A 22,369-nucleotide genomic window follows, 5' to 3' on the forward strand; every position below is an offset into this window, starting at 1 on the left:
CATTTCAGACAGCTCTAACATTTAAGAAGTCCTGCTTCCCTATAAATTCTGTCCATTGGTCCTAGTACTGCTTCCTGGAGATAAGCAGAGTAAGTCTAATGCTCTTTCTTTCTTTTTATTTTGGTGAGGCAATTGGGGTTAAGTGACTTGCTCAGGGTCACACAGCTAGTAATTGTTAAGTGTCCTGAGGCCGGATTTGAACTCAGGTCCTCCTGAATCCAGGGCCAGTGCTCTATCCACTGTGCCACCTAGCTGCCCCATCTAATTCTCTTTCAAATAAATCTTTCAAATAACTGAATCAATCAATAAGTACTTATTAAGCACTTAATAATCACACATAATAATGAATAGTACCTACTGTGCTAGACAATGGGAATACAAACACAAAAATGACACACTGGCCAATCTAAAGGCATAAACAATCAATAATAGCTGGAGGAAACAATACCTACATATACAGGTATATGCAAAACAGATGCAAGATAAGGCAGGGTGCAGAGTAGGGGGGGAAATTAATGGTTGGGGGGAAGGGACTCAGGAAAGGCCTTATGTAGAAAATGGTGCTTTAAATCTTCATCAGAAGCATTTTTATTTGATTATAGAGGTAATAAGGAGCCACTGGGATTTACTGAGGAGAGTGACATGGTCAGACCCATGCTTTAGGAAACTAATTTTGGTGGCAGTGGAGAATGGTTTGAATATGTTGGCTTAGTGGTAATGAATTGTTAAGGATAATGCCAAGTTTGCAAGCCTGGGAGAATGGAAGGATGGTGGTACCCTCAACAGAAGTAGGGAATATTGGAAGAGGGCTTGATGCGAATCAGTACCCAAATTTTATGGGAGTTTGATATGTTCCAGTTCAAAATGTCCAATAGATAATTCATGCTATGAAACTAGTGTCAGATAGCTTGGACTCTCCTTCACAGAAATGATCATTAAACTTGTGCAACAGTAAGGTCACTGAAAGAGCAGAAAAGACAACGATCATGTCTTCCTCTAGTTTGTCTCTTCTCCAAGATAAACATCTCTAATTCTTTCAGATTATTCTTATATGACCTTAAATCCCCTTGTGATGTTGGTCACCCTTCTTTGGACACACTATAGCTTGTCAATGTTCCTCTGAGACTCATGTGTGCGCATGTGTTATTCACTCATTCAGTCAGAAAATATCTCATGAACCCACCATGATACAAGGAAGACTTGCAGTGAATTTTTTTTTAATCTTTTTTTTTTTTAGTGAGGCAATTGGGGTTAAGTGACTTGTCCAGGGTCACACAGCTAGTAAGTGTTAAGTGTCTGAGGCCGGATTTGAACTCAGGTACTCCTGACTCCAGGGCCAGTGCTCTATCCATTGAGCCACCTAGCTGCCCCCTTGCAGTGAATTTTAATGGCCACATAGAACAGTAATAAAAATGTTGGTCTCCTGTTTTCTTAAAGTATGGTACTGTTGTATCTACTGTGTGTAAAGAAATAAGAAAAGGAAATATTGCTCAACAGAAACCAACAATGTGGTAGAGGTGACTCTCCTCTACTTCCCTTCTTAATTACTAGTGAATATTTAGCTCTATCAAATGTTTTATCCAGGTTTTTTGTTAAGTTGATCACCCATTTTAAAAAAAATAATCGTCTGCTTAGTTCATTTTATAAATTCCATGGAAAGCCAACTAGACCTAAAGGTAATGCTATTTGGTTGCAAAACTGTGTGGACTGAGCAGAGAATCTTCTCTTTTCTGTGCTGCCCTTCCCAGCCCTACCCCCAACCCTATCATCTATTATGAAATGCTTCATCATGAACATTCAGAACATCACAGAGACGACAGATAACCCCTGCAGCACCAGTGGATAGGACAAAAGATATATCTGTCTCATTCTCTGTAATATATTTATAGCTCAACAACTTGTGACCAAGTCCTTCAGTTAGCCCGCTGAGACTGCAAGGTGGTCAACAGGGCAAAGGGCTTGGTTGGGGCATTTGAAGGAGAACACCATAAATAAATAGCAAAACTTCTTTACAGGAGTAGTACTGATATGTGTACTCTGATGGTATTCTCTCTAACATCTCCTTAAAGACAGTACAGTGTAGTACAATGAAAGCTGGATTTGAAGTATGAATACAGGAATACTCACCTGTCATCTGGGGACCTTTAGCAAATCACTCTCTGGGTCTCAATTTTTCTTGCCCATAAAATGACATGATCATGCCAGATGACCTTTAAGGTCCTGGCCTGCTCAAGATCAATGACCCTAAGTTAATTTCCTTACCCCTTCAATCAATTTTTTCCCCCCTTCAATCAATTTTGAGGAAGAAAATGCAAGACCTTTTTCCTTGCCACATAATTTCCCCCATCTTGCAGTGATCCCCTGTCAATTGTCACAAAAGTTGAACCTCTGTAGTAAAAGGAGTAGCTACAACTTTTTCAAACTGTTAACAACTTTTTTAAGAAGCCCTACCATTTAAATGACCTCCAGGGTGGTTGTTTACTGTTTCTCCTCTTCAGAGGAGGGAGTGGGAAGGGGAAAATTGGGTGTTCACTTTCATAGTCATTGTCTCTACAAATGAGTAACATGCCTATTTGCAATCCTTGGCAAGATGGCACCCTGTTCTGATGGTACTCCTGAACCCAGTATGAACCCAGGGCAAGAATATATTTGAAGTGCTTTCTCCTTGTTCATCAGTAAAAGGGGTTAAACAAGATGGTCTCTCCCAACTTTATGTTCTGGGATCCCAGGAAGTTACCCAGGACTTTGCAGCTGCAATGAAATGTGGCCTCACCAAGCAGTTGATTGATGATACAGTTGTCATCCATCCTACCTGTGGTGAGATCTTCACAACTATGGAAATTACAAAGTCATCCTGACTACATTACCTTTTGTGACCAAATTGTTATGTAACTATAAATGCTCCCCAGTTCTTGTTTGTTTGCCCTTGGGCAGTACAAAGATGGGATGGGCTATAGCCTCAGACAGTGCTACACATTGTCTGGGTAGTGTTCTCAAGAAATCATTTCCTCTTGGAGTGCATTTTATCTCCCACCTTTGCAGAGACCTGACTCATAAAGAAATGCATGAGTGAGAGAAAATCATATCATTAAAACACCTGAAGCCATTTTCCCCATGGTATTATCTCTAGTATGAGAAAGTATCTCACCTTAGGGGAAAAAAATGCTTGCAATTTTTCTTTTTCATTTTGGTCTGAAGAATAAAATTACAAGACTGTTTTCAATACTAAAAAAAAAAAAAAAGCACTGATGCCTTACCTTGACCTCTTAGAATTCCTTTTTTATTTTTTCAAAACCCAACTCAAGTATAATATGCTACAATGAAGACTTTCCTGATCTTTCAAGTGACTAGTGCTTCTTCACCACCCCGAAATTGCCTTGTATTTATTTTGTACATATATTGAAATGCATGTGTCATGGTAGACTAGAAGATCTCTGAGGGCGGCAACCATTTGGTTTTGGCAGACAGAAGATAATTAATATAGTCTTATTGATTGACTGAGTGATCTTCCCTATTCAATTTTGGTTGGAGAATGTTGTCTGGATCTCTCCTTAGGATCAAAGTTGAAAGGGGGCATTAGAGATCATCTACTTGAATGCCCAGAGGTTAGGGCATTACTAGAGCAGACTCAAGTTAAGATCTAGCCTCAAGACACTTCCTAGCTGTGTGACCCTGGGCATGTCACTTAACTACTCTCTGCTTCAGTTTTCTCATCTGTAAAATGGGATAATAATAGTATCCACCTCTCAAAGTTGTGGTGAGGATATATGGAATAATATTTGTAAAGTACCTAGCATAGTGCTGAGCACATAGAAGATGCTTCCTAAGTGCTTATCTCTTTCCTTCCTATGTGCTATTTGCCTATATAAAATGTAAAGTCCTTGAGGGTAGGGATCATATTGTTTGGCATATTGTAAAATGATTACAATTTGTATTGATTAACCTGATAAACTGATGGACCTTCCTTATTCAGTTTTGTAAGAGAATTTTGTTTGGATCTCTCCTTATGCTCAAAGCATCTAGAGCTGGAAGGAACAATGAAGATAATCTATTTGAATTCCTTCATTTTCCAGATAAGATATTCAGGTCCGGATAAGTGACATGATGTGCCCATGGATTTGTCTTCATTGTGTGAATCCAGATCCAGGGTCCTTTCCATGATAAAGGGCTCTCTTTTCCCCTTTCACATTTTATCTTGTAGCATACTTATTTGTATATTTATTATATCTCTGATGTTTGACTAGAAGCCCTTTGAGGATAAAGATTGGTGTTTTTCATCTTTGGATCTCCAGTATCTAACCAGGACCATGCTCATTTTAGGTATTTAATTGTTGTTGAATTCAAAGGACATTTAACCTTATTATCACCTCAAAACTACTTGCCTGACCCTCAAACCAGTGACAGTATAGGCAAATAACTTGTTACTTTCTTTTAAAAAAATATTATTTTATATGTATAGAGAGATAGATATACATATATACATATACACATACCGACATTTAATTATAAAATGTCACACTTGCAGTTAAACTTTTTACAATAACACAAACTACAGATATAGAACTATCTTTTCCAAACCACCCATCTGAATGTTTCTTGGAGCCACTGGCCAGCAGGGAAAGGAAAGGTGGGGCACAGTACACTGGGGACAGTTCTGAATATGGAATCTTACCTAAGATGGGTAAAAACCAACTTACCTGAAGTGCATGTTTGCTAGCGCTGTATCCTGTGGAAAGTGGGACTCCTATAAGGCCCGATATACTGGACACTGTAACAATCTTCCCTTGCTTCCTTTCAATCATGTGAGGTAAAACACATTTTGTTAAGGAGATAGTGCCCATAAAGTTAATTTCCATTATCTCTTTATAAACATCCAGGTTTGTTTCCTTAAACAAAGAACGCTGACTCCTTCCAGCATTGTTTATCAGAATGTCAATCTAGGGTAAAAGAAACAAACAAATAAAAATAATGAATAAATAAATTGAATATATGTACATATATATGTATACACACACACACACATATAAAGGCAAAGTGAATATATTATTAATTGGAATGATTTTTCACTAGAGATTACTATACTGAAATTTTAGGTAATGCATCACAATTCCAGCCAGAACCATATAATAATAATAACCACTCAATAACTCAGAAACAGAGAGGCAAAATCATTATTCCAGTCCCCAATCTATAAGCTCCATCTACAAAAGTAACTAGGCAGCAAAGCTGGATCTGGAATGAAAAAGACCTGAGTTCAAATCCAGTTTCTGACCCTTACTACCTCTGCAACTCTGGACACAATTGTGTGAAAATTAGTTCATTTGTTGATTACCCTTTGTCAGTTTAAGAGCAGTGGGCCTTTAATTTATTTATACTGTATTCATTACAACATACCTTCTATAAAAAAAGCACACCAGAGCAAGAATGACTCAGCTCTCACCTCTATACCTTAGGCCCATTCCTACTTACAGTTAAAAAAATATTTTTGCTGGCTTACAAACCATTCCTAGAAGGTGTCCCATCTATCTCTCTGCCCCTTATCATGCATTATTGCCTGTTGCTCTTTCTTTATATACCATTACTCCTATGTCTGATGATGTGGTACTCACAGTTTCTGCAGTACAAAGTTAACATTTTCATTCATATTTCAGAAACAAAGAATTTTGAAATATGCCAAAGCAGACATCTAACTTACTGACACTCCACACACACACACACACACACACACACACACACACAAATACATAATTTACTTTTCCCCAATTACATATTAAAACAATTTTTTAAAATTTTAAAACAAAATTTTAAGCTCCAAATTCTCTCTCTTCCACCCTCCCTTCCCTCCCTATGCCCTGCAACACTAAGCAATCTGATATGTATTAGACACATATAAGGCATTTTTCCATATTAGTTGTTTTGTACCAGAAGACTCACATTTTTTAAAAAAGAATGAATGAAAGCGAAAAATACCATGCTTCAGTCTATATTCAGACAATATCAGTTTTTTCTCTAGAGGTGGATAGCAGTTGCAGTTACTTAAAACAACAATGTTAAGTCAAAACACAACTTACTTGACCAAAATGTTGGAGAACTGTTTTTGTTGCCACTTCATGAGAACTTCTGTCAGTCAGGTCAAGGGGTAGAACAAGGATGTCCTTTTCTTTCAAGTTGCTAATTTCTAAATGGAGAGGTTGAAACACCTACAATGACTGCCAGCTCACTGCTGGGTCACATTCCCATTTGCATTAAACAAAGCTCCCATCCTACCCCTAAGAAAATGCATATCACTTGGGTAGAGTTTTCTATCATTTTCTAAAATAGGGGTCAGATAGGTCCAACTTGGGACACTAAAACAACCACTTTCATGGGAAGATATTTTGGTTGGATTAGCAAAAAGTGGGCTATACCATTTCTAGGGGCAGAAGTCCAACAGCTGGAACAGAATGGATCATGTCAAAGTCCAGATTCTATTAAAGTCTGAAGATGGATGAAATCATATATAGGACAACCCCTCAAGAAGTACCAAAGGACTCTATATATTACCTGTCTGGCTCTAAAAATAATTGTGTTTAGCATTAGCAAAACGTCACAATTAATTGTTCAGAGAACGTACTCTGTGGAGGTGTTTGTTAGGAATTACATGCAAATAAAATGCAGCAACATTTTTTTAAAAGGAAAAAGTTAACAGCCAAACAATCCAGAGAGGTAAAAGAGTAATACATAGTGAAGGCAAATAGGGAGGGGGCATAATGCAAGTATGGGTGTTTTTCAGCCTGCTGTCTCTTAAGGTCAGGGTCATTCCTCCCTACAATGTTCTCTTGTTTTTTTTTGGTTTTGTTTTGTTTTGTTTTTGCGGGGCAATGGGGGTTAAGTGACTTGCCCAGGGTCACACAGCTGGTAAGTGTCAAGTGTCTGAGGCTGGATTTGAACTCAGGTACTCCTGAATCCAGGGCCGGTGCTTTATCCACTGCGCCACCTAGCCACCCCCTACAATGTGCTCTTAATGCACATTTCATTCTTAATGCACATTTCTCTCAGAAGAGATAGCCTGATGGTCTGAAAAGAGACTGAGAGGCATAACAGGAATCTAAATATAAGGTTAAATGCTTGGTGATTTCAACTTCTAATAAAATCACCATTTCCTATTTTGCTTATTTCAATATTAAGGCCTGATAGAATTGGAAAGGAAGCCAGTTTTCAGGTTTTCACAGTGGCCAAGAAGGGTGGTGAATAAAACAAGATAAGAATAAGAAAGACCCTTCCTCAGTATTAACTAGGCAACTATAGATGAGCACATCAAGCAAATGAACTGAATTCTACCTGTAGTGCACACATGTAAAAACCCCATAGGGTTACTGGCACCATGTCTCATAGACTCAGTAGTATTCCTCGATGATTATACCTAGAGTCAGACTCAGAATAATAACAGTTAACAGTCTTATAATGTCTTTAAATAGCAAGTTCCAATAATCACTACTGCAAGTGAATTTACTTCTCAAGGGTCACATATCCTACATTTACTATGCTTGTACTTAGGTTAAGTAGATGCTTTTTATCCCAAAGTTAACATTACACAAATGATTTTACTTTAAGATGCTTGCTAACAAACAAGAAAAGAGTTGGGATAAGTGTAAATAATTCCAAATTGTACAAGAACAGACTAGAAAATGTTTCACATAACAGTATATAGTTTCAGCTAGTAACTGTGTAAGCATAAACATAGGATACTGCCCTCAGAATTCCTTTAAACAATGGGAACATCTTTAAAGTGACTCAACTAGTTTGCATGCAGTTCCACAGATGTTCTAATTACAGATTAAATAGCAAACATAGGTAAACTCAGATTCCCCTTTTTAACAGAATTTTTTTTTTAATTTGACATCCAGGGGCAGCTAGGTGGCACAATGGACAGAGTACTGGCTCTGGAGTCAGGAGGACCTGAGTTCAAATGTGACCTCCAACACTTGCTGCTTACTAACTGTGTGACCCTGGGCAAGTCACTTAACTCCAATTGCCTGGCACAAAAACAAACAAAAAATTGACCTCCAGATTATAAGAGAAACAGCTTTTCTACCATAGCTGATAGAACTGTTCACCAATTTATACATTATAAGAAAATTTAGAAACATAATCCCCTAAAACAATATTAGGAATTTTGAGAACTTGAAACAAAGCCAATTAATTATCAGTCAGGTGTTCTTAATTCAGTTGCATGGGCTTTTGCTCTATATTTTACACAGACTATAATTCCTATAATATTTGCCCTATGCAAGGACCTTACAATCACAGGGTCTCCAAAACTGTGGGGAGTAGGTTCTATCATTATGCCTTATGAGACAGTAAATGGAACATTTCAATTTCTAAGGCCTAATACTTTTAGCACTTTAAAAGAAAAAGAATATTATCCATAAATTCATATAGTACATTTGATAACATGGTGACTGCTTCCCAGCTACGTTGAACCTTGTTCCCTCCACTTTTCTAAATAGAGCTAGGACCTCCGGCCTTACTTTTGAAACTTATCAGATAAGGAGTCAGAGTTGAAATGTGGCAGCTTTTTTCCCCCTTTTTCTTTTGTTGCAGCAGTTGTTTTTTTTGGGGGGGGGGCGGGGTTTGGGTGTGTTTTTTGGCTTTGGTCAAGGCTTTTGTGGCCCACAGGTAAAGAGACTTAAGGAATTCTGGCTTAAGGCTAACAACAGTACATGGTCCATTTTATGGAGTTAAATAATTAAATCAAAGCTAAAAGCTGTTCTTGGGACAATATAGTTTAATGGTTAGTGACTTAAAAAAAACCCAAAACTCTTTTTCTTTGCAACTCCTAGCTCTTAACTATTGGATTTTAAACTATTCTACTACAAAAGATTCCAAAAGTGGCAGTATACACAGATTTCAATCATACTAAATCCTTAGGCACTAGTTACTATCAGATTGCTCCCTTCCCCCATAGCAGAAACCACAAGGTGGAAAGAGAGGGGCTCATCCCGATAGCAGAAACTGCCACATGGAAAGAGAGGGGCTTAGGACAAGTGGCGTCCTCCATTTTGATTCTTGCCCCCTGTAAATTTTGGAAATTAAAAATCCATATACTTACCCTTCTCATGGTCTTGCGGTGATTAACCTTGTAGGATTGGAAGGGTTAATTTACAGATTAAGAGAGCCTTCACCAACATTAATTACTAAAAAAACAAACAAACAAAAAAAAAAACCAAAACAAACAAACAAACAAAACCCTGGCTTCTACAAAGTTCATCTAAGGCTATGAATGCCTAGCAGAGATTTTACATTCCAGTGCCAAATTCAGATTCTGAATAGTTCACAATATAAAGACATCCTGCAGGCAGACACTGCCCTTCCCCCACCTTCCCAGCCTGGCCAAGTTTGGGAAGGCAGAGAAATCTTAGAACTAATTTTTATCAACTACAAGCAAAAACTTTCTGTCAGGACACAAAAGTACAACGCTTGATAGACACATAAATGCACATCCGATGTACATAAGTTGGTCTGCACACAAACCAACAACTGTGAGATAGTACTATCAACCTTAAAGGTTACTTCTTCCATGGCTTCCTGACAACAGAAGAAATCCTGATATGGGAAAGGCTCCTTTTTGGTTAACAGTAGCCTCTGTAAGCTAGGCACATCCTGCATTGCCCCCTCAATTCAGAGTTCTGGCTTAAGGCCATGAAGGCTTTCCCTAGCACCTGCAGAACAAGTCCAATTATTTTTATTTTTTGAAGTCTGTAAGGTTGAATTTTAACCCAACTGTTCAGAATATACCCAAAGAGGAATCCCTTGGAATATTCTCTCCCTGCCCCATCCCTAGGAGGAGTAGGGCTGGCTAGGCTGCTACCAGAATATCCTCCTTGCATCTAAGGAGATATCAGAAATGGGGGTTCAGATGTGATTGGACCATCCCCCAACTTTCTGGTCCAAATGTTGGGTGTAGTGGGTTTTTTTGTTTGTTTTTGCAATGAGGGCTAAGTGACTTGCCCAGGGTCACACAGCTAATAGGTGTCAAGTGTCTGAGGCCACATTTGAACTTAGGTCCTCCTGAATCCAGGGCCTGTGCTTTATCCATTGTACCACCTAGCTGCCCCTCTCTCCTTACTTCTTAGGTATGTCTGTCCTGCTATCTAGTTGGTCAATCTAAACTTTAATAGTCCCTTAATTCCTCAATATGTCTTCCCTGTGTTAAGGGCTAAAATTCTAGCTAAACTGTCTAAAATATCTAATGAGTGGTCGCCAATAAATTATAAGCTTTAGCAAGAGTTAGACTTTTAAGCATTTATTAAGGAGAATGAGAATTTGGTAAAGAGAAAAGAAAAGGCCTACATTCATTTATCTATTAAAGGGAGAACACATTTCTAGCTCCACCAGAGTCCAAAGGAAAAAGAGTGAGCCTGAACGCCAGTCTCTTCCTTCCTCCTCCCACTAGCCCACGTCACTTCCTGACGCCAAAGAAAAGACTCCTGGTCTTGCCCTCAAAGACCTTCACTTCATGGGTGGAACTCTTCTACAGTAAGTCTCTAGCAGTGGCGTCATTCCAATCGTTACACCTGTTATCTGGTCATCTTTGGTTTTGCTTCTCACAGGAGAAATTTCTTCTGATTTATTCCAAGCCCATGCCAGGAGGATGAAGAAAGACTTTATGCAAGTGTACAAAATATAACCCAGGTAGGGGGAATGATGCCAACAAAATGACATCATAGAATGGCAAGTAGAGCTGATCTAGCTAGAACAGAGAGAACATGAGTGGAGTGGCAGAAAGGTAGAGATTTGGGTCCAAATGTCTCAAATCAAGAACAGGGAAATCCCTAAAAAATTTTACCAAATTCCCATTACTATATCTGAGCTTAGACTTTAGCTAAAGAAGATTTATGTATATAAATAAAATAAAATAAATAAAAGTACATTCACGATTTTACTTACCAAGACATTTCTTTTTCACCCTTTCTAGTTCATTTGCTTTTCTTGATGATAGCACAAGGGATGTTCCCAATTTAGACAACTGGTAGGCAAGCTCCTCACCAATTCCACTTGAGGCTCCTGTCACCCAAACCACCATATTAGATAACTCCCATTCTGTTCAAAGGAAAATGGGGAAAAAAGAGCATATTGATTATACTAACATATAAATAACAAAAACCCTTTTCCTCCCTCCCAACAATAACTTTAACACAAAATACATGGATACTACCTGCAAAAAAAACATGAAAATAAAATTTTCAGAAAAATCTCAGAATATTATTAATAACCTCTGAGAGAGTTGTTTTCAATGGAGTGATAAGGTTGGAAGCCAGAATATAAGACGTTGAGAAGTGACTGAGAAGAGATGAGAGAAGTAGAGGCAGTGACTACGGACAGCCTTTTCTAGTTTAGCTGTAGAAATAAGACAGCTATGGGATGATAACTTAAGGCTATGGTAAAGTCAAATGAACGTTTTGTTTAAAATGAAGGAGACCTAGGCACATCAATATGCAAAGGGGAAGAAGTCAATAGAGAGAGACTGAAGATATGTAATGGAGGAATAATAGCATCTAGCTCCCTGTAGAGATGGGCAGGGATGGGATCAAGGGCACAAGTAGAAGCTTTAGCCTCAGCAAGGATCACGTTTGTCAGAGAACAGAGCAAAAGGGGAGACAAGGTAGGAGGGGGGAGGGTTGGGTTGGAGGTTTTAAAGTGTAGGATTAGGATGAAAAGGATGACTTCTATTTTCCTGATAAAGTAGAAAACGGGATCCTTTGCTGAGCAAGACCAGGAAGAAGGTTGGTATAAAAAGAAACAAAGAGGGGGCAGCTAGATGGCACAGTGGTTAAAGCACTGGCCCTCGATTCAGGAGTACCTGAGTTCAAATCTGGCCTCAGACACTTGACACTTACTAGCTGTGTGACCCTGGGCAAGTCACTTAACCTCCACTGCCTGCAAAAAAAAAAAAAAAAGAAACAAAGAAACAAAGAGAAACAAGAAGGTTTTTTTTTTAAATTAAATTAATTTTGGGGGGTTAAAGTTTGGAATAACTGATGCAGGGAGTATAGTTGATAATTAGGGAAAATAAAAAGACAGATATGCAGCTGATTAGACAACAAGCTTGTAGCTAAGTAGGTATCTATGTCTCACTCCACAGCGTTCAGCAGCACACAAATGTAGCAGTGGAGAAGGTGGTGGTGGAGGTCACTCAGGATTGGGTTATAGTAAAGAATGAGTAATAAATAGATAGAACAAGGAGGCAATTGATGTAGAAGCATATATAGCTATACTGGTTATAACCACAAAGTCACAGCCAGTACTGTTTGCTTCAAGGCAAAGTGGAGGGGGATGATTTGTATATCCCCAAACCTGGAGCAAATCATTAGGTTCCATGAGGCCTAAGTAGTAGCCAAAGTCCTAAGTGCAAGAGGTCTGAGGTCCTAGACTCTGACCCTGGTTGGATTCCTGCAGGTGAAAGTTCTGGTGTTGGTGAGGGAAGCACTGAAGAGAGGGCATTATCTTGAGTGGGATCCGGTCCAGGAAAGGGAACTCTGTAGTAATAAAGAGGTGAAGCATCTATTGCTATGAGTCAGAAGAGAGGAACAACATATTTCAGGGCTGTAGAGGTGGAAATAGGAAGCTTCTAAACCCATGCCCTTAGCAGACCTGGTGGCAGAGAATCCCCTTTCACTGTGTCAACAGAAAACAGTCCCAGATCCCTCATGGTAAGTCTCCAGGGCTGTTGTTGCACTCCTGCTCCTCCAGGGATGTTCAGTTAACCATTTCTCACCTCAAGATGCCACCTGTGGCAAGGCCTTGCACTGGCAGTGCTAAGAAAGCTAGAGGTTGATCCCCAATACTCCAGATTTGGTCTGAACAGGGCAAAGTAGCAGTAGGCCTTATCACCTCCCTCAGTCTGAGAACAATGCCTCTATTGATATTTGTTCCACCCTAAGGAGTTCACAAAGTTCTTGTGAGAATTAAATGATGTAAAACATATTGTACTGACAAACACAATTTGCTAAGAACTGACTAGGACTGTTCCTTACCTATTCTCCATTCTCAGGCCACTGAATTGCCTGGGGCTGACCACACAGTCAGTTCTAGCTTCTTATTCCCAAACTCTCCCCTTCAGAAATTCCCAAGCTTTCTTTAAGTATTTTTGCTTGTTATATAAAACAACTTATCTTATGAAACTCTGAGAAACTTACTCTTGCCAAGGGTAGTCTCATAGTTCTCTCTGTTCTGTTATCCCATATTTAAACCCTGTCTCCAGTCCCCATCTTTGGGTATTCCTAGCAATCTGCTGTGTGATACTCCGAGTTATAACTCCTCTGCACAGATCAAAGACCTTAATTCTGTTATATTCATTGTTTCATTAATTTTTTAGGTTGACATATTAGGGACTTGTCCAGGATTTGTGTTCTAATCTGGACTCAAGTTCAGAGGCTCAACCTGGGTAAGGGTGTCCCAAATTCAGAACTCCTGTCCTTTTTGCTTGAGCTCCTACAGCAATTTGATCAGGGGTCTGGTTATGTCCATGGATGACTTGGTAACTTTCTGTTCTGACAGGTCTCCCCAAAAAGAGATGTCTGTAGTTTGTTTTTATGGACCATATGTGGCCACTCTGACAGGTCCCAAAAGGATGGCTGCCAGGCTCTGTTTTCAAATCATTGACATGGGGCTTAGGATGACCAGATAACAGGACAGATGTATCAAGGAGTCAAGGAACTATTAAAGTTTTAACTGGCCAACTAGATATCAGGACAGACACACCTAAGAAGTAAGGGGAGATAAAATTCTGTGGCAGGAAAGTCAGTTAAGGCATGGCTACTACCCTACTGGAACTGGGAGACAGAAATAACCCCAAAGGTCAGGCCCATCATTCCTAAAAAAAAAAATTCCCCTGGACTCTCAGGAATGACAAGCATCAGGGGGCAGCTAGGTGGCGCAGTGAATAAAGCACTGGCCCTGGATTCAGGAGGACCTGAGCTCAAATCTGGCCTCAGACACTTAACACTTACTAGCTGTGTGACCCTGGGCAAGTCACTTAACCCTCACTGGCCCACCCCCCCAAAAAATAATAGCACAAGGAATGACAAGCATCCAAGTTTCCCCACCCCACCCCCAAAAGGAACTTTCCATTTTCAAGTTGTCAGCCCATCTATCCTCTATAAAAGCTTCTGCCTTCCCAGCTGTTCTGGGAGGAAGATGTTTCTAAGCCATCTCTTCTCCAGGGGTCCAAATAAAAGACCATTTTAATTCTAATTGGACTGTGTATGAGAGTGTAATTCTTTTTTTTGTTTGTTTTTTTGTGAGACAACTGGGGTTAAGTGACTTGCCCAGGGTCACACAGCTAGTAAGTGTCAAGTGTCTGAGGCTGGATTTGAACCCAGGTACTCCTGACTCCAGGGCCGGTGCTCTATCCACTGCGCCACCTAGCTGCCCCTATAGAGTGTAATTCTTTACAGAGGAATACCTAGGACCCCCACATCTCTTTCCTGGGGGGCATCATGTATTACATGATTTCAAGTACTTAAAAAATTGGAAGAATTTAACCAAGTCTGACTCACAACACTGAAGGCCACAGTGTGGTTTCCTTTTTGAGTTTACTCTTGATTTTGCCAGCCCAAAAAATTAAAGACCCTGATTGGGACTCATTTTTTTCCACTGGCATTTTCAATCAGCTAAGCAGGAATCGGAATCTGAACCCTCCTCCCTTCCAGAAAATAGAGTCACAGAGGGAGAGAGAGAGAGAAAGAAAAGGAAAATAGGATTTTTGTCCCTCAGGAACAGGTCTCTAAATTTAAAAAGGAGAAAAAAAGAGAAATACCAATCTGGCTCAAATTAAAGGGTCTTTGAAGATATAGAAGAGGACTCAATTTGTATATGCTAAATTATTTTAAGAATATTCACCACTGGGGCAGCTAGGTGGCGCAGTGGATAGAGCATTGGCCCTGGATTCAGGAGGACCCGAGTTCAAATCCAGCCTCAGACACTTGACACTTAATAGCTGTGTGGCTCTGGGCAAGTCACTTAACCCCAATTGCCTCACCCCCCCAAAAAAAATATTCATCCCTACTGTTTACTGTTTTTGTCTGTCCTTGTAGAGTGCTATTTGTGTTTAAAAGGGGTATATGTCCCTGAGTAAAAAGCAAGCTCTTTTTTACTTTGCTGTTCAAGCTAAGTCCCTTATCTTACACTGAGTTAGCAATCCACTCTGCCGCTCAAAGCAGAATTGTCAGAAAAGTAGTTTACGTAGAGAGGCAGTTAGGTGACTATAGCTTGATTATTTTTACCTGTTTTGTTGTTGTTGTTGTTAAAACTTTAATTGATCTCCAATACTAGATATTTTAAATCCAGGTTTTATGAACCCCCAAATTAATCAGGTTCAATTTAAATCTGGGGAACTATCTGGTTTCTTAGTCACCAGTGTTTATCACCATGTAAAAATGATTTTATTTATAATGGTCTCATATTGAAATGTTAATAGTAGATGAGCCTTAGATAAATTGAGAATTTTACCATTTGAGAATAGATCCAGTTGTAATTGAATTTATTCTAGTCTTATTTTAAGTGAAATATGTTTTCTAATAAGATGTTTTTAAACTCAGGATTTATTGTGATGTTTGCATTAAGACAAAGTATTTAAAATGTCATGGATCTGGAAATTTGTTAATTGCATGATCTTAAAACAAGTTATTTCAGTTTACCAATCCATAATGTGAATATTGGATAATTATAATAGAGTATTCTTGGGTTATTGTTATAAATTCGATTGTTAAAAGACTGATGTCAAGTACTAGAAATGTAATAGGGAGAAGCTAGGTGGCACAGTGGATAAAGCACTGGCCCTGGATTCAGGAGGACCTGAGTTCAAATTTGACCTCAGACACTCACTAGCAGTGTGACCCTGGGCAAGTCACTTAACCCTCATTGTCTCGAAAAAAAACCCCAACCAAACAAAAATGTAATAGATATTTATAATATTTTTATTGTGAATTCCCAAAGAAGTGATCTCAAAGTCAGGAACACCTGGGTTCAAGTATCCTCTAGGATACTCCCTGGCATTCATTAGAATGTATGACTGACCTTGGGAAAAATCATTTGGTTTCTTGGTTTAAGTAGCAAAAACAAAAATAAAAAATCTGAACACTGGAGGTTTCCCTAATAGGCAAGGGAAACTTGTTCCACTTAGCCATGGTGGTGTGTCTGATTGACAGTTTTTCTCAATTACTCTAAGCAGTTTCTTAAAGTCAGACCAATTACATACTATTAAAGTGTTACTGTTGTCTCTTTTGTAAGCATCAGAAGTATTTCAAGTTTTCATACCCCTAGCACTCAAATATTATGATAGCTTTGTGGATTTCATATCTTTTCATTGATGGATGCTTAAGTTTCTTTCTATGAAAGAATATTCATCTAAAATTTGTTTTATTACTATCTGGTGTTTTTGTTAAAACATGTTTATGCTATTTTAACCTTTTCCTTTGGATTCATTGTCAGGCTTACAAACTTCCATAGCATTCATCTACTTTTTAAAATATTGTCCTAACTGGTATTCTTATGGTATTTTTAGGCAAATGGAATTTTTATTCCAATTGTGATTTATCAGAGCCAACCTTAATGAAGTATCTTATCTTTTTTTTCTTTCCTCCTTGAAAGGTATGATTACTGTTACAATTAATTTCTAATGAAAATGTAAAAAGATGCACCTCTCTACCTTCTAGGTTGTGACTTTCTCCACATATACAGAGCTATTATTAAGGTGAAGTCTTTTCCAAGACTTCTGAGCAGTAAATGCCTGTATGATTCCTAGAACACCTCTGGTCCCTAATCCCTATGCTCTCCTGAATCTCATTCCTCATGATTCAACTGTTTTCAGCATTGATTTGGGTAGTACCTTTTTCAGTGTGCCCCTTGATGTAGATTGCTAGTTTCTTTTTACTTTTACCAGGGAGGGCCTGCAGTACATTTGGGATTATTCTGTCTGAGAAAGCCCCTCCTACTTCTCAAAAATTTTGAAAGCATATCTTGCTGACCTTAAATTTCCTTTAGGCCCCAGCCTCCTCCAGTATGTAAATGATTTACTCCTTTGTTCCCAGATCTCCAGTCTTTTTTCTTACCTCCTTAGCTCCAAGGCCATAAAATATCTTATTCTCAGGTTTTAAGTCTTTAGGACATCTGATATCAGCCAATAGTCTCCATCTTGCAGGATTAGAGATCTCTACTATTCAAACCTAATGTAACTATTTCCAGATGTAGAGCAGCCAAACTTGAAGCCCTAATTTGAGCTTGTGAATTGGCAAAAGGAAAAGAAGTGGCATCAATAGCAGGTATGCTTTTGGGGTGGTCCATGATTTCAGGATGTTATGGAAAATATCAAAGGTTCCTGACTTCCTCTGGCACTCCCATGAAGAATGGGGTGCAAGTCCAGAGATTCTGGGACACTCCCGTGGAGATTCTCCCTGACATGAACCTAAAATCAATCAGAAAGGATTTTTTTTTCTTCTAAGAAACAAAATCAAAGATGCAGCAGGGCTGGGGAAGCTCTTCCAGTGAAAAATTATTAACCTGCCACATAATAGGACAAACATATTAAGGAATCAAGGGGCTATTAGGATTATAACAGGAAGCCAAATGTTAAACAGGTGCGTCTACTACTGGTTGGAGCCAGGAGACAGAGATAATCCCAGAAGTCAGGACTGTCATATCAAAAGTCCCTCAGTACTCAGAATGTGACAAGCATTCTCCTGTTCCGCAATAGCTATAATTCTTCCTTTTCAACTTTCCCCCATTTATTTACCCCCATAAGAGGCTAAGCCTTTGACTTTCCTTTCATTCACGTTCCCTAGTGCCAGTTAAAAAGCTACTTTAATTCTGATTGGACTGTGTGCAAGAGTATAATTCTTTACTGAGGAATATCTAAGAACCAGACACCCGTGTCATCATAACAAGCTGGCTGCTTGGAAGCCCCAATCCCTATTGGTCTGTCTTCTTTTACATCTGCTGGGCCCACCTCAAATTAACATTGACCCCAGCACAGCTTGACAAATTTATGAATGATTTCAGTCGTCCAGGGCAATAACCCTTCCCATGAACCTTAGGGCATATTCTCTTTCACCCTTTGAAATTGTCACTCCTCCCCCCAGTGAAAGCCACCAAGATTTCCCTTCTATCCTTCCTTCTGCTGGGACTGACTCAAAACTTTTGAGACCTTAACTACCTTGTTTCTCAGTCATTTTCTAGGAACTTATCCTGAATAAGTCTGCCTGGAAGTTGGAACCCAGAGACTGGGTCTATTGGAAAAAGAACCCGGTAAGGATTCCCTGCAGCCTAGGTAGAAAGGGGGCCTACCAAGTCCTGCTGTCCAACCCCACTGCCACAAAACAAGCTAAATTGACAACTGGATACCTCTCTCCCCTGAAGAGAAGATCCAAATGCATCGCCCAGTAACCCCCCCCCCAAAAAAGAAGTAGATGACAGCCGGGTAGACCACTTTCCCAAGACACAGGATGTGCCCTGAGTATCCTGTGTTCCTTACCCCAGCAAACTATATCCCTGTACCAGATACTGAATTTAGCCTAGTTGTTGTTCTTACTATCCATGAGCAAATTCCTTTTTTTTTTTTTTAGTGAGGCAGTTGGGGTTAAGTGACTTGCCCAAGGTCACACAGCTAGTAAGTGTCAAGTGTCTGAGGTGGGATTTGAATTCAGGTCCTCCTGAAACCAGGGCCAATGCTTTATCCACTGCGCCACCTAGCTGCCCCAAGCAAATTCCTTTTCAAAGCTGGTAAATGTGTATAAAATCAATCCCCTCTGTAAATAAAGCCAACTTCTGTAGGATAACTCCTTGTTTCAGGAAAACATTGGACTCTTGGCACTGCTTTTGGTCAGCAAGGGAATTCTGGAATTTGTCTTGACCAAGAGTAGGGAATGACAAACAGTTTACTAAGAACTGACTGTTCCTCGCTTATTGTCCATTCCCAGGCCAATAAATTGCCTGATGCTAACCAGACTTCGTCAGTCCTAGCTTCTGATTATTTGTACATCTCCCAAACTTTCCCTTCCAGAAATTCCCAAGCTTTCTTTATCGTACTTTTGCCTGTTATGTAAAGCAACTTGTGAAACTGTGAGAAGGGCAGTCTCATAGTTCTCCCTGTTCTGTTATCTTGTATTTAAACCCTGTCCCCAGTTCCTATCTTTGGGTATTCCTAGCAATCTGCTACTCTGCCTGTGTAAAAGACCTTAATTCTATTATATTGTTTCATTAATTTTCAGGTGGACAATACCATTCAAGCACTATACAAATACAAACTAAGAGAATAAAATGTCAGTTCAACCAGACAAAAATAAGGACTTATTCTCTCCTAAGAGCCCAATCCATTTACCCCTCCCAACACCTAAGATAGAGCAAAGTACACAGAACAGGTGAAAATCCTCATCAGATTGATACATAGCCACATCAAAGGAACAAGTTCATATTTTGACATCCATTCTGTTTACCTAATGCTCCTAAGGTTGTGCAAGACAGGATAAAGTGGGTAAAGTTACCAGTGTAGTAACTTAAAGGTCTTAGAAAGACTTTCAAAAATGCTCAACCATCTGCTGAGCCATGACATTCTACCTCCGTTATTAAAATTCAAAGACACTTGAAAAGATCATACCAGTTTTCTCCACTTACTTGTGGTATGGGAAGGAAGCATAGATTCTGGAGTGAGAGATCCTTGGTTCAAATCTCACCTATTACCTGTGAGATTTGGGGCACTTAAACCTATGGTGAAGACCACATATGTAAGTAGAAAGCTTTACAGAACCTTAACGGGTGATGGAAATACTACAGAAACGAGCAGAGAATAGACTCTGTGCACTTTGTAAGGAGGATTCTTGCATAACTTAAGGTAGGAAGCAGCGCCATGCAGATTCTAACTAAACATAAACGACTAACAAGCCTCATCTTTCACAACTGTGGTGTGAAGTAAGCGGGCAGCTCCCAGAATTCGCTGAGCTTTCTGATGCTAGTTATGCTAGTCCCTTAGGGAAACAAAAAGGGAATGGGGAGCAGTGGGGAGTGGGAAGGGGCCACCCTAGATTCACCAAGCTAAAGTATAAAATCCAAACAATGGGGATTCTTGGGGACCAGTCTCCCCAGTCTGGAAACTCTCCCCGTTCTGTATTTTGTAGGAGGTGTGTCCCAAGCCAAGAGAGACCGAGGCCTACAAGAACGCCCCAGCCACCAATCCGAGCTACCCAGAAAGTTAAATTGTCTCTTCAGAGAAGGGGCTGGGCTTCTAGCCAGATCGGCGAGGCCAGCGGCTCTACTCTGCGTTCCGCTCCGACTCCCAAGAGGGATACTTTTATTCCGCGCCACAGGCGGAGCCGGGCTCGCTCCCCAACCCCGAGGGAAGCCAGCAGCCGCCACCCGACACTCCCTGGCGTCCGAACGAGCTCCTCACCTGGCCGGCGCCCCTGCCACTCTGCCCACAGCAGAGTCAGGTCGCCGTCTGCCCGCACGAAACGGACAAACTGCACCCCTAAGTAGATGACCACGCAGGCCAGCAGCAGGGACAAAACGAGGTCCCAGGTCATGCTCGCTGCGCCCTGCTCAGCAGCTCCCAAAGAAAATGAAACCCTCTTCTCCTGGGCAGCTTTGCCTTCCTCTGGGCGGGGTTCTTGCCTTCTCACCGGGGCTCCGCGCAAGCAAACGCTTGAAACCGCGGCTGGCCGGGGACCATTCCTAGCCAGGGCAGGACTCGAAATATAAGGATTTTCTCAAGCCCCGCCTCCTGACCCTGCTTGCAAACTAGCCCCGCCCCCTACGCACTTCTGCCAGCCGAGGTTGGAGAGAAAGGACTTTTGATTACACTGAGGGACTCTAGAAGTCATTTAGTTCTAATCCGCCTCGTTTTACCAAAGGGGCCCCTGAATCCTAGATGGATAAAGTGATCTGTCCAAAGTCAGACGCAGAAAAAAATGATAATAATTGGAAACTAGTTTCTCTGATTCCAAATTTCTGCACCTCGTGGGGCAGCCCACTTGAAATGTTAGAAAGTGTGCACATGGGAGTGGCCAGGTGGCACAGTGGATAAAGCACCGGCCCTGCATTCAAAAGTACCTGAGTTCAAATCCGGCCTCAGACACTTGACATTTACTAGCTGTGTGACCCTGGGTAAGTCACTTAACCCCCATTGTCCCGCAAAAAAAAACAACAACTTGTACACAAGATCAAGGAAATTCATTTTGCAAGATTTACGCTGCAGGTGGGGCAACGTCCAGGGGTGGGGTGCGGTGCGGTGCGGTGCGGTGCGGTGCGGTGCGGTGCGATTTACAGGCAGCTAGGTGGCGCAGTGGATGACTGCCCCGCCTGGAGTCAGGAAATTTCAAATCTGGTGTTTGCTTCAGTCTCATCTGTAAAATGAGCTGGAGAAGAAAATGGCAAACCACTCCAGTATCTCTGCCAAGGAAACCCCAAATAAGGTCACCAAGAGTCGGATATAACAACATGAACAACACTTCCTTGTTGCTGGATGTTATTTCCTACTTGGTGAGAGGAAGAAGAGACAGAGTTCTAAGGAGCTGCTCCTTCTCCTCCCAGTATCAGTTGATTTTATCAATTCGTGGCTGCTCCCTGAGTGCATGTGCTGACAGCCTAGAGAACCCCTAGCTTCTGCTGTTGCTTGGATATTGAGATAGACTTTGGGGAATACCGGAGGATTCTTGATTTTCTTATTTGGGGCTGACCAGAAGCATATGTTTTCTGCAATTTTAACCTTCTTGGAGAACATGACCATTAAGAGAAGGATATACCAGAGCATGCCCTGGCTTGCTGGACAGATCTGAGAGAGGTGTTTGGAGAGTTAAAGATGAAATACCTATTCAAAAGTCTCCATTAAATGCTCCATGTTTAAATATTGTAAGTCCTTGTCCTCCCTAAAAGTAGAGTAGTAATTACTAGCAATGTTTCATGTTTTAAGCCTTTGTCATTTTGTGCTTAAGAATCTTTTGTGGTTTAAAAAATATCTTTTGTGTGGAGAAAATAAATAGCTACAGTACACCTAATCTACTTGTTCTTTGAGTCTTTTTCAAATTTCTTCTGGTGTGACACTGAGACCCCAGACTTTTGTCTTTAAGTGATTTTGTCCAAGTCCAGGGGGCGGAAGGACTGCATGCATTAAAAAGTCAGAGATATGGTATTGTGCCTAGTATTTTTTGAGAAGTCTAGGACTAAGTCCCCTTTGGGGTGTGAGGCCTCTAACCTTAATCCACCCACTGGGACTTACTGCTTTGAATTGTGGCACAATAAATTACTTTGTTTTTGCTTTGTCCTAGTTGTGTGTATTTTTCTTGCTTTTAGGTGAAGGAGTTTGGATATGATATGATCTTAGGAGCTTTGAGCAGCTGGA

The 22,369-nt window shown here is 40.4% G+C and overlaps 1 protein-coding gene across 1 annotated transcript in view; it reads right to left on the bottom strand.

Annotated features, from left to right (window-relative positions):
• DHRS7 (dehydrogenase/reductase 7) overlaps positions 1 to 20,737 on the bottom strand; it is a 28,007-nt gene extending 7,270 nt beyond the window's left edge. The window contains exons 1-4 of the mRNA XM_043980181.1: positions 20,423 to 20,737; positions 10,930 to 11,082; positions 6,072 to 6,178; positions 4,698 to 4,937 (exon numbers count right to left, since the gene is read on the bottom strand). Of these exons, the coding sequence (XP_043836116.1) occupies positions 4,698 to 4,937; positions 6,072 to 6,178; positions 10,930 to 11,082; positions 20,423 to 20,555 (633 nt within the window). The 5' untranslated portion in view covers positions 20,556 to 20,737. The remainder of the gene's footprint in view (positions 1 to 4,697; positions 4,938 to 6,071; positions 6,179 to 10,929; positions 11,083 to 20,422) is intronic.
• Positions 20,738 to 22,369: the final 1,632 nt, after the last annotated feature.

The sequence above is a fragment of the Dromiciops gliroides genome, chromosome 2 (assembly GCF_019393635.1).
Source record: "Dromiciops gliroides isolate mDroGli1 chromosome 2, mDroGli1.pri, whole genome shotgun sequence".
NCBI classification, from domain to species: Eukaryota; Metazoa; Chordata; class Mammalia; order Microbiotheria; family Microbiotheriidae; genus Dromiciops; species Dromiciops gliroides.